We start from the raw sequence: 12,960 nt of genomic DNA, 5'->3' as shown, positions 1-12,960 counted from the left end.
TGATGTCAACAAAAAGAAAGCTAGGTCTTGGTCTATTTTTCTGTAGCTTCAGAGAGTGTACTGAAACTTTCATAATGAAAAGTTTTTCATTATTTGAAGAAAGGACAGATCTTCAGTGTGATATTGAATGTATTTTTTTTCCCCTGCCAATTCACTAATGAAGCAGCAGAAAAAGATACGTGAGTCATTGGTTGAATAGATGACCCATGGAAGTTACCGTATAGTGTCTTTCTCTGAAGTCTGCTTCATAAAAGTTTTTAAGGCTAGTTTTTTTCAGATGGGGATACAGGTCCCCAGAGAATCTTGCAGAAATGCAAATTCTGATTTCAGTAGGTCTGGCTAACTCTACATTTCAATAAGCTCCCAGCTTTGGCCGCCCCCAGAGTGGCAAGGCTTTAGGCTGTGTATGGAGGGTGGGGGGGGGGGTGGTTCTTTCCTGGTTCCTGGTCCTCTGCTCGCCAGTCTGAGTGTGGCTGTTTCTCTTTGATCTGTCCAGGTTTGGTCGCTGGCCACAGTAGCTACGGATCTTTGCCTTGGTCCGAAGTCTGACCCAGATTTGGAAACACCCTGGGCTCGACATCCATTTGGGCGACAACTACTGGAGTCCCTGTAGGTTTTGAGAGCTAAAAGTGAGGAAAATGAGTGGTGTCACTTTTAGGTCTATAAATGCTTTCAGTGTTATTGTCTGAAGTACAAAGCCCTGAGGCATGAGAAGAGGAAGTGAGACCTTTCCTTTTAAAGTTGCAGTAATTTCTGTGCAGAACTGATTTCTTAGAACAGGAGGAACTATACAATATTTGTCATTTATAATGAGGATGTTAAACTCAGGTATCCTTGAGAGAGTTATGCTTTATCCCAGAAGTCGTATCTGCCTGAACACAGAGCTCCTGAGATAGAAAGTTTGTTGAGGTGCTGGAGAACCTCGGCCCTGGGAGCAGGTTAGAGAACTGCATGTTGGCTTTGTGTTGTGTTCACCCTACTAGACAGTTTATGAAGATACTGAGTTTGATTTATTGCACTAAAGTATGACTAACAGGAAATACAACGTGCAAAATGATTTACAGCCAGGAAAAATCACTGGAGCCTCCACGACAGGGAGGCCCAGGTCCTGAAGAGAGATGGAGAAGCTCTCCTTCCTTCAGGTGGAGGCTCGCTTTACCTGCTTGAGGCGAGGTCTGGGATGCTTGCTCACTCTTCAAGTGCCTCATGGTAACAGGATAATGATGTTTGTTCTACCCACTTCCTAGGAGGCTCATGAGAAAGTGTGAAAACACCTTAAAACTATTAGACTTTGCTTGTTAGGAAAGTATTGATACTATTCCATTGCAAAGGCCAAGTTCCTGGGATCTCTACCTCACCTTCTGGGGCAGTTGTCCTGAAAGGAGCAGAGGGGAAGTGAGGACCTAAGAGGTAATAAAACTGTTCCCTGTTGTTCTTATTTAATAGCTCAGACTCATAATGCCACCTCTGGAGTCTGACGGGCTCCCCATTTCACTGAGCACTTTCATGTAGCCTCAGGCTATATGAATGGAGGACTAGGAAACCCCCAGAAAGCAGAGTGATGCCTCCTTGGAGTTGGGGAGGCCTCATTCAGATGTGAGTTGAGTCTCCCTGATTCTCAGAGAAACTTCATTCAAGTCTGAGCCCAGGCCTGGATGCCTACCAGGAATTTTCAGATGGGTTATCTAGGTCATGTGGGATACTCTGATAGGGGTTATTCCAAAACAAGTCGATCAAGCTGCTGGGTCTGTAGAAAGCTCTTGTTCCTGATGGTGGCTTTTGAGGCAGAATCAAGAATTCTCCCTTCTTTTATGGTTTATAATAGGGTACTGAATATAGTTCACTGTGCTATACAGTAAGGCCCTTGTTGTTTATCCATTCCATATAAACTATAATGGAAAGGCATATGAGAAAGGATGCATATTTATGCATAACTGAAGCACTTTGCAGTAGAGTAGAAATTAACACAATGCTGTAAATCAACCACACGTTAATAAAGTTAATTTTTGAGGCAGCTCTGCCTGCCTTCCCCGGGGGGAGTAGCCCGCCGCAGCCGCAGCCGTGACCGCCGTCACACCCCGTGCCTGCTCACGGCTGCCCTCGCGCCCCTCTCTCCGCAGACTGGCCCATTACTGCCGGCTCCGGGACGTGCAGACGCTGGCCATGCTCTGTAGCGTGTTCGAGGCCCAGTCTCGGCCGCAGGGGGCGCCAAACCCTTTCGGGCCCTTTCCCAGCCGCTCAGCTAACCTTGTGGTGTCCCACAGTCGATATGTAAGCTGGGGGTTTCCTGGTCTGAATCTGGCTTTTTGCAAAGGTCAGCTGTCATGGCAAGCGGCCCTCTCATGCTGCGCCTGCTTTCATTGCAGCCCAGCTTTACGTCCTCAGGTTCCTGCTCGAGCTTGTCCGACCCGGGGTTCAACACTGGTGGCTGGAACATAGGTCAGTATGGAACTGCCTTAGCCCATGCTGAGGTTTTATACTTTCAATGATTTAATATGTGATCTTTAGCTGATGAATATTCTTCATATTTTCCCTTGTTTCTCATTGCCTTGTATGTATTTATTTACTTTTTTATTTTTGGCTGTACTGTGCACTTTACAGGGTCTCTTCCTGGTTGGGAACCCAACCAGGAATTGAGCCCCGGCCCCAGCAGTGAAAGTGCCAAGTCTAACCCCTGGACTGCCAGGGAGTCCCTCACTGACCTTTAAATTGAGTATGGTGGAGATGCCATAGTCAGCAAGGGCTGAAACATGGGCTTTTGTGTTTGAGCAGGCTGGTTTCTGCTGTCTCTCTGCCTTGCCTGGTTACTTTCAATCCTATAACCTCGAGAAACTGACAGTGGAACTTTCCATTGTCCATCGCCAAGCCCCAACCCTTACCCTTTATGCAGCACAAGCCCCTTCCCTGATCATCTGCCACTTCCTGTTATCTTCCTCTCCCCATGAACCTCCTTCAGGATAGAGAAGTAAAGCTGAGCCCGGTCCCACTTGGCCGTAAAGGTCTATTTAACCAGTAGGTGTATATGTGTTTTCTGGATTTTTAAATTTTCTTTTTAAAAGTGATTTTAATTTTGTTGATTACAGAAGTACTATTTGCCCAGTGAAGAAAACAAATGTTGGTGGAGAAAATACTAATACTTGATTTCCCTGCCTAGAAATTAATAACGTCTGTTAACATTTCAGGACATTTCCTTCCAGTCTTTGTGTGTGTGTGTGTGTTGGGGGCCGGGGTTGGAGGGCAGATCTTTCTATATTTGTGATTTTATGTTCTATTTTTTATTTTATCATGAGCATTTTCTCATGCCATTTAAAGAGTTTTTTAAAATAAGTAATGCCTGCCCAATAATCTATATCACGCTTATAATTTGGTTAATCATTGTGTGTGTACCTAATTATCAAGTTACATTAATAGTAAATACATAGACAGAAAGGTAAGGCTAGGAAAGTGTTCTGTTTAGTTCTAGGACTTCTCAGAATCTTCAACTTAGCTGATTTTCCTTCCAGGAAGTAAATAGGACACATGCGCATCATGAGAGTTTTCAGGTTATTTCCCATGCCTTCTCTGATTTCTATCTTCCCTTCCCATTTGATTTTCTTCAGTGGGAAGAGAAACAGAACACCTATCTTCACCTTGGGGAGAGTCCTCACCAGAAGAAATCCGCTTTGGGAGTCTGACCTACAGTGATCCTCGTGAGCGAGAGCGTGATCAGCATGATAAAAATAAAAGGTAATGACCTTCCCAGCCAGGAGCTGTAGTTCTGTGACGCTTAGATTCTTCCCACATTGGGACTCTTGCTTTTAAGAAAGGTATTTGCTGTACTTAGTCATTCAGTCATGTCCGACTCTCTGCGACCCCATGGACTGTAGCCCACCAGGCTCCTCTGTCCATGGGGATTCTCTAGGCAAGAATACTGGAGTGGGTTGCCATGCCCTTCTCCAGGGAATCTTCCCAATCCAGGGATTGAACCTAGGTCTCCCGCATTGCAGGCGGAGTCTTTATCATCTGAGCCACCAGGGAAGCCCTAAGAGAGGTATATTAAGCGCCATTTGGCATCAAGCTTGTTTCTCTTAAAGGAACTGACCAGATGTGCTTTGAATTTGATCCAGGCTTCTGGACCCCGCTAATACCCAGCAATTTGATGACTTTAAGAAATGCTATGGAGAAATCCTCTACCGTTGGGGTCTGAGGGAGAAACGAGCTGAAGTGCTGAAGTTTGTCTCCTGTCCTCCTGATCCTCACAAAGGCATTGGTAAATATGAATTTCTTTCTGTTCTCATCACTCTCTGAAAGGTTCTATAATTTAATGTGTCCATAACATAATCCTTGGAATGAAGTTCGAGTGTCTCATTTATAAGTGGAAATTTCTGAAGTATTTTGAGTCTGTTTTAAGTTATTGAAAACCCTGGCATTTCATGAGACAATTACATTTTCATCATAAAGGAAGAAGTTGTCTGTACAATCCTCAGATATTGATCAGCAGTAGCGGCATTTATTCAGTTACTCGGCCAACGTTTGTCAGACTCCTCTTAGTCGCAGTGCTGGCAAACTCCTTTGTGGCAACTCCTAGGCCAGTGGGGGAAAAAAATAATTACAAGCTGTGATCAGTATTTATGAGCAAGCAAAAAGGATGTTGGGTCAGGGGAGCAGGGAGGGAGAATTTTAGCAGACATTTTGAGCTGCATTGGGAAGTCTGTCTGAGGAGCCGAGGTCTGCAGGACAGGATGGAGCCACGAAGGGCATCCCACCCAGGAGCGGACCCATAGGGGAAACAGCTTGTTAGTTTGAACAAGTGAAGGAAGACCAGTGTGCTAGAACACAGTGAGTGAGAAGAGTGCTGAAAAACTAGACCACAGGATAGTCAGGGACTTGAAAGTCATGGTGAAGAACTTGGATTGTATTCTAAGTCCAGTGATGAGTTTCAAAGGACGTTAAGAAGTAAGTGATATGACTCTCCTAACAGTCCACCAGTCAGGAATCTGTGCTTTCACTGTCGTGGGTCTGGGTTCAATCCCTGGTCAGGGAACTAAAATCTTGCAAGCTGTGTGTTGTGCCAAGAAAACAGGAGTAGTAAGGCCAAACTAACAGGGAGGGAGCATAGCTCCACCCAGCAGCAGACAGCTGGAACAAGTGGTATGCTCCAGTTTCCAGTGCAAGAGGATTTCTTTGGCTATTCTAGGAAGAAAGGATTGGAGGAGGACAGAAGTAGAGGCGGAAAGAGCATTTGAAGACTGTTAAGATGGTCAGAGAGAGAAGGACGGCCTGGTCTCAGGTGTTATCAGGGGTGGTGGACAGAGATGGATGAAGTAAAAATGCATGTCAGAGGTAGACTCAATATCCACATGTCTTACTGACAAGTTGGGTGTGGGCTTGAGGACGAGACAAAGCTTAAATGATCCTAAATTTCCAGCTTGAACTGGAAATGGTGATGCCATATTCTAAGATTAGAAAAGATTGGAAGAAAATTGAAAACTCAGTTTGGAATAGTAGGAAATGTTGAAGTTCAAACTGTAGAAGTCATGTAGACAGTTGGATATGAGTCTGGAGCTTAAAGGAGAGTTTAGGGCTAAAACTAGGAATGTGGGAATATTTAGCATGTTGATGGTATTCATGCTGTGAGCATTGAGTGCATTTACCTGGGAACTGTGGGGTGGAATGGGCTCTCAAATAAGAGAGCCCACTGATTCTGGGCCTTGAGAGAAACCAGTAGTTGGAGCTTGAGTCTTGGAGAAAGAACCAGAAACAGACTTTGAATGAGATACTAGTGTGTTTTGAGGAAAAGCAAGACTATGATAGGAAAGAAGCTAAGAGAAGAGATGTTTTCTAAAGAGTGATGTAAGAGAAACATAAAGAATAGACTGAACACATATTGATTTCCTTTCTCCCCCAGATCCTGCTGAAGTGTCTATATAGAGCTTTTATGAAAAGACATAGCTGTGCAAGGAAAAGTAATATTGGCAATAAAATTTGGGACCTGGGTTACAGATAGTGGTAGCTGATTTTACCGAGAAGGAGCTGAATGCTGAACTGGCAGGCAGGAAAACAGTAACACACATGGATAACTCCATGTAACTAATCCCGTGGACTGTAGCTCGTCAGGCTCCTTTGTCCATGGAATTCTCCAGGCAAGAATACTAGAATAGGTTGCCATTTCTTTCTCCAGGGGATCTTCCTGACCTAAGGATCAAACTCGGGTCTCCTGCATTGCCAGCAGATTCTTTACCATCTGAGCCACCAGGGAAGCCCAACACACATGGTAGAACCCCCAAATATTTCAGGAATTACAAGTACCCAGAACTTCTGCAAGTAGCAGGAAGGTGAGGTCAGAAACAGGAGCCTTGTATGATGGCCTTTATAGGGTTCCCAGATCCCCACTCCTGTTTTGCAAAGCAGTTTTCACCCTTCCCCTCCCCCAGCAGAAAACTGGAAGTTCACTGTCTAGAAAAGGTGTACACATTTCCCGATAAAGGGGCTGCTACGTAGCTAGTATATGAATGAAGAATGACCCGGGGATCTAGAGAAGATCCTAGAAGTTTCCAGAGAGAGAAGATGAGTTGCCTGCAAAGGATAAGAATACGAATAGCATCACACTTCTTGGGAGCCCTGAACTAGATCCTGAAAGCTGGACAACAACAGTGCAGCAGTGCCTTCCCTGGCCTCAAAAAAACGATCCTCTTAGAATCCCTTAGAATCTAACCTAGAGTTCTGTACCCAGGTCATCCTTTAAGTGTTAGAGTAAACCTTCAGCCTATCTAAGGAGGAGGAATAGATGCAAAGCCAGGAAGCCAGGGTGTCAGGACGCTGATGAAGGGAGATGTACGTGACAGACCTGGAGACACACCAGTCCAGGTTGGAGCCTCAGAGTGTTGTCCCCGAGAAAAAATACCTAGCGTGTTTCAGTATTCAGTGTATTTCTAAAAGATTCAGATGTTTGGAGATAAATTGTCAATAAGTACATGATTAAGCAAAGGAAAAAACAACACTAACTCTAGGAAAAACAAAATGTGCAAGAAAGAAAGGAAGTCATCATGGTATGTGGTTTGGCTTAATACTTACCTAGAGAAATAATGTAAAAGCAATATTAATCCAACCAAATCATAATAGAGCTGTGTGGGGAAGAAGAGCAACAAGTGGTCCATGAGTCTGGTTGTGGAAATTGGGGAGTGAAAGAACTTCCACTGGGGAAGGTCAATAGACAGTGCTTAAATATAACAATTAAGAAATAACTAGGGAGGGGACATATGTATACCTGTGGCTGATTCCTGTTGATGTATGGCAGAAACCAACACAATATTTTAAAGCAATTGTCCTTCAATTGAAAATAAATAAATTTTTTAAAAAATAAATAATTTTATAAGCATGTGTAGAGATAGGGAGATAAAAACAGAAGAAATAGTTAAATGGGTTGGAAGAATTTCCTCTAGGGATGATGGGTGTGGGAGTGGAAGAGAATGCTGGTTTTGATAATACAATGTATAGAATAATTTGATTCTTTAAGTTGTGTGAATATAGTTTCAGTTAAATAAAAACAAACCAAAATAATACATAGATTTAAATGTTGAATAAAAGGATTATTTTAATATGGATTATCTTGGTGTATGTACATGAAGAAGTACAGACACAAAATGCTATTTGGGTAATCTATAATATTTTTCAGAGCATCTACAGGCATGCAGGTATATCAGGGAAAGATTAGTGATGGCCTCCTGCAATTTGTCTTTTAAATTAGTTTTCAGGTAAATAAATGAATCACAGAGATATGTAGCTGGTGTGTCAGCCCATCAATCAGCTAGACTTTTTGACATCTCCTGTTTGAAAGGTTGTGTTGGGTTCCTTGGGCGGGACAAAGGACTTTGAAGTCTGGTTTGGGGTTGAAGTTGTTCAGGAAGTCTTTAATCCGTACTCCTTTGATTACAAATCAGGGTGTCTGATCTCCTCCAGTTCCGTTTTTTCTTTCTCAGGATTGCTTTGGCTATTCAGGGTCTTTTGTGTTTGCATATAAACTAAACAATTTTTTGTTCTAGTTCTGTGAAAAATGTCATTGGTAATTTGATAGGGATTGCATTGAAAGTGTAGAATGGGTAGTATTGTCATTTTGATAATACTGATTCTTCCAACCAAGAATATGTTATATCTTTCCATCTATGTGATCTTTGATTTCTTTCATGAGTGTCTTATAGTTTTCAGAGAACAGGTCTTTTGTCTCCTTGAGTAAGTTTATTCCTAGGTATTTTATTCTGGCACAAAAACAGAAATATAGACCAATGTAACAGATTAGAAAGCTCAGCAATAAACCTGTGCACCCATGGCCAATTAATCTGTGACAAAGAAGGCAAGAATATATAGTGGAGAAAAAACAGCCTCTTCAATAAGTAGTGCTGGGTAGTAAACTGGACAGCTACCTGTAAAAGAATAACATTAAAACATTCTGTAACAGCATACACAAAAATAAACTCAAAGTGGATTTTAACCTAAATGTAAGCCTGGATGGTATAAAAGTCTTTAGAGGAAAACATAGGCACAACACTCTTTGACATAGATTGTAGCAATATCTTTTTGGATCCACATCCTAGAGAAATGAAAACAAAAATAAGCAAATAGGACCTAATTAAACTTAAAGGCTTTTGTATAGCAAAGGAAACTGTAAATGAAATGAGAAAGTAACCCACAGAATGGGAGAAGATATTTGCAAACAAAGCAACCAACAAAGGATTAACCTCCAAAATCTACAAAGAGTTCCTGTAGCTCAGTATTAAAAAAACTAACAACCCAATCGAAAAATGGACAGAGGATCTAAATAGATACTTCTCCAGGGGAGACATACAGATTGCCAGAAAGCACATGAAAAGATGCTCAACATTGCTAATTATTAGAGAAATGCAAATCAAAACCACAATGGGGTATCACCTCACATCAGTCAGAATGGCCATCATGAAAATAATAAATGTTGGAGAGTGTGTAGAGAAAAGGGAACCCTCTTACACTGTTGGTGAGAATGTAAATTGATGCAACTGCTGTGGAGAACAATGTGGAGGTTTCTTAAAAAACTAAAAATAGAACTAGTATATGATTCAACAGTCCCATTCCTGGGCATGTATCTGGAGAAAATCCTAATTTGAAAAAATACAAACACCCCAGTGTTCATAGCAGTGCTGTTTACAGTAACCAGGACATGGAAGCAACCTAAGTGTCCATCGACAGATGAATGGATAAAGAAGATGTAGTGTGTGTGTGTGTGTGTGTGTGTATATATGTGTGTGTGTGTGTGTGTATGTATATATACACACTGGAATATTACTCAGCCACAAAAAAGAATGAAATAATACTTTTGTATCATCATGGATGGACCTAGAGATTATCATACTAAATGAAGTAAGTCAGACAAGAGAAAGACAAATATAATATCACTCATATGTGGATCATAATTTTTTAAAAAATGATACAAATGAACTTATTTACCAAGCAGAAACAAACTTAACAATTATTGAAACAAACTTATGGTTACGGAAGGGGAAGCACGGGGAGGAGGGATAAATCAGAAGCTTGAGATTAACATACATACACTATATATATAAGGTAGGTAACCAGAATGCCCTACTGTATGGCACAGGGAACTCTACTCAATATTCTTATAACCCATATGAGAAAAGAGTCTGAAGAAGTATGAATATATGTGTAACTGACTCACTTTGTTGTACACCTGAAACTAACAACATGTAAAACAACTATACTTCATTAAAAATTTTTTTTTAAGTTGTGTTTAAGAAAACATAGCTATTTTTAATCAAAATTTTCAAACCGGTTTATCTCAGGATTTACCGTAACTAGGAACTACCATGAAATGTTTTCCTTAACTACTGTGTATGTAATGTCTCTGTTGGTCCATTTTTATGACTGCCTGTGGTTTTGAAGCAGAGGAGTTGGTTTGTTTTTTTTTTTGAGGAGTTGGTTCTGATAGAAGAAAGAACCCAGGACCCTTCCTCTACTGTGAGGGGTGAAAGAAGCGGGAGATGTGAAGATTTGTGGGTGTTGAAATGAAAGGAGCCCCCAGTGAAAGGCTTCTGTTTCCTTAGGGAAGGGAAAGAAGAGAGGCCGTCAGGGGTTCAGCCATTTAAAAAAATTGAACAGCAGTGGTTTAATAAGATCCTACAGAGCCCTCCTGAATGAATGCATCTTTATTACTCACGATGCCCAGTTCTCGTTGCAGAACCAATCTCACCATGTCTCTCTTTTGGCCACCTCCGCCCTCCTCCAGAGTTCGGCGTGTACTGCAGCCACTGCCGGAGTGAGGTCCGGGGCACGCAGTGCGCCATCTGCAAAGGCTTCACGTTCCAATGTGCCATCTGCCACGTGGCTGTGCGAGGCTCGTCCAACTTCTGCCTGACCTGCGGACACGGGGGGCACACCAGCCACATGATGGAGTGGTTTCGGACTCAGGAGGTGTGTCCCACCGGGTGTGGGTGCCACTGCCTGCTTGAAAGCACTTTCTGAACTTACAGCCCTTGGGAGTTGTGGGAAGTCCTAGAGGACCCATCAATGCTGGGTGACAAGCTCTCCGCCAGGAGCGAGGCTCCAGAGCCCACCTCCACCTAGACCAGGATGCATTCCCCTCAAAGACTGACATGGTGTGGGCTGTTCCTGAGCCTTGGCCTTCTCAACTCTTGGCTGTTTGTTGGTGGCGCGGATGTCGGTGGAAGAGGACTCGGGCAGGTGGAAACACCTGCCTCCCGAGCTGTGTTTACCTTTCAGATGTTGACCTCAAACCATTGACAGCATCCTTTCTGATGCCAGTCACAGAGATCAAGGTCAGATGCAAAGGACAGTCTCTTGAGCCAAAGGACAGTGGACATTACTTCAGTTGACAAATGGACCTGTGACATAAGTTGGTGCATTTAATGAACTGATGGACTATGGCCTTTTAAAATATAATACTTAAATTATAAATATGTAATGTACTTAAGGATCCTTAAGATGTATTTTTTTTGTTTGCTATTTCTCTTCCAGCTGCTTTCCCTTGGCTAATAAAATTCTAGTAATCATCTGAAAAAAGAGGTGATATTTTAGTGAATCTTTTTAAAATTCTAATTGAAATTAACTCTTTGGGTTAACTCTCAAAGTCAGTGCTCAGATTTTCAAAGGAACACTGAGTTGCTTTTGTCATCCAGGAGGGGAAAATAGAACTTGACATTTAAGGTTCTTCCCAACTTGAAGAGTTTGGTTTTTTTTCAGTCATTTCTACTAGCAAAAGGAAACTCAGATTACATGGCAGCATTGCTGTGAGAGGCTCCCGTTGCTGTCGTGCAGGTTGGCTGAGCTTCCATAAACACTCTCCCTCTTCTGGGCTGCTTCACAGGCTCCCACCCGTGTTTATCTGCATCCACCAGTTCTTCAGAATGTGCCGACAGCTCTTGGTAAAGAATCCGCCTGCAATGGAGGAGACCCCGGTTTGATTCCTGGGTCAGGAAGATCCCCTGGAGAAGGGATAGGCTACCCACTCCAGTTTTCTTAGGCTTCCCTTGTGGTTCAGCTGGTAAAGAATCCTCCTGCAATGCGGGAGACCTGGGTTCGATCCCTGGGTTGGGAAGATCCCCTAGTGAAGGGAAATGCTACCCACTCCTTCTGGCCTGGAGAATTCCATTGACTGTATAGTCCATGGGATTGCAAAGAGTCAGACACGACTGAGTGACTTTCACTTCAATTTTGCTTCAGGAAAGAGAAATGCTTTTCAATATTGCTACTGAAATTTATATTTATTTCTTAGAATTTTACAATTCCAGATTGATTAGCTTAAGAAATATAACTCCATGTCTCAAAATATGACAGTCTTGTACATCACTGTAACTACAGGTCAGAACTCATTTATAGATTGTGAAATCAATGTAGTGGATAAAAACCACAATTTTAAAAAAATAAAAGTAGAAGAGACATCAGAATGTACCAGTTAGGATAAACATTGTTTTGTGTAACTTGTTTACAAGTATATACATACACACTTGCGCATGTGTATAAAGGATCACAATATATAAATTCATTTCTTATAAATGAATTTATAAATATAAATTCATTTCTTACTGAGGATTTTGTTCAAAACATTTTCAGAACACTTTTAGGTGAGGCTTATGTGATGGTCATCCCTCTGTTACTGTATATGAAAGATGACATGAGAAAAGCCTGGATCCTGTGCAGTGAAAGCAGAGGTTTAACCCTGGGCTTGGAGTCGAGGTAAGATGTCAGCCCCTCTGCTGAGTGGGCCAAATAACTAGGTGCAGTAGGTGCATGGAGGCAGATAAAGGAGGAGGCCAAGAAAATCCGAATTTGTTCACTGTCTTCTGTTCACTTGTTTGTATCAACGCTGCTGTAATGGCACCACGGGATTTGTAGTAATTTGGCTAATTTGTATTAAGATAAAGGTGCTATCATGTTCCTCAATGGAATCATGTCATTTGCAGAGAACAATCTTCTCCTGTTCCCCCTCTACTCAAACTAATGTCAGAATATAGTTTCTCATTCCAGTTTTAGTCCTTTGACTCTTTCCCTTATGGTGGTTATCAGTATTTTCCAGTAAGACTTGTGATTGAAAAGCACTTAAAACTTTCAAGAATAGATGATGAATGTGAAGTCAACCATCACTTTGAAATACAACTAAAGACTCTTACTCCTTGGAAGGAAAGTTATGACCAACCTAGACAGCATATTAAAAAGCAGAGACATTACTTTGCCAACAAAGTCTGTCTCGTTAAGGCTATGGTTTTTCCAATAGTAACGTATAGATGTGAGAGTTGGACTATAAAGAAAGCTGAGCACCGAAGAATTGATGCTTTTGAACTGTGGTGTAGGAGACGACTCTTGAGAGTCCCCTGGACTGCAGGGAGATCCATCCAGTCCATCCTAAAGGAGATCAGTCCTGAGTGTTCATTGGAAGGACTGATGTTGAAGCTGAACCTCCAATACTTTGGCCACCTG

The 12,960-nt window shown here is 42.1% G+C and overlaps 1 protein-coding gene across 3 annotated transcripts in view; it reads left to right on the top strand.

Annotated features, from left to right (window-relative positions):
• Nucleotides 1-11,419, top strand: part of WDR59 (WD repeat domain 59) — a 77,681-nt gene extending 66,262 nt beyond the window's left edge. For 2 of the 3 annotated variants that reach the window (XM_043898056.1, XM_043898055.1), the window contains 6 exons: nt 497-609; nt 2,121-2,271; nt 2,367-2,439; nt 3,600-3,726; nt 4,107-4,249; nt 10,253-11,419. In XM_043898056.1, coding sequence (XP_043753991.1) covers nt 497-609; nt 2,121-2,271; nt 2,367-2,439; nt 3,600-3,726; nt 4,107-4,249; nt 10,253-10,488 — 843 coding nt within the window. In that variant the 3' untranslated portion in view covers nt 10,489-11,419. Of the gene's footprint in view, nt 1-496; nt 610-2,120; nt 2,272-2,366; nt 2,440-3,599; nt 3,727-4,106; nt 4,250-10,252 lie in introns of those variants that run through there. The other variant, XR_006340423.1, reaches the window with a different exon arrangement.
• The last annotated feature ends 1,541 nt before the right edge of the window (nt 11,420-12,960 follow it).

This window comes from Cervus elaphus, chromosome 4 (assembly GCF_910594005.1).
Source record: "Cervus elaphus chromosome 4, mCerEla1.1, whole genome shotgun sequence".
NCBI lineage: Eukaryota > Metazoa > Chordata > Mammalia > Artiodactyla > Cervidae > Cervus > Cervus elaphus.
Note: the sequence above shows the minus strand (reverse complement) of the source record. Positions and strands in the feature narration are given on the sequence as shown.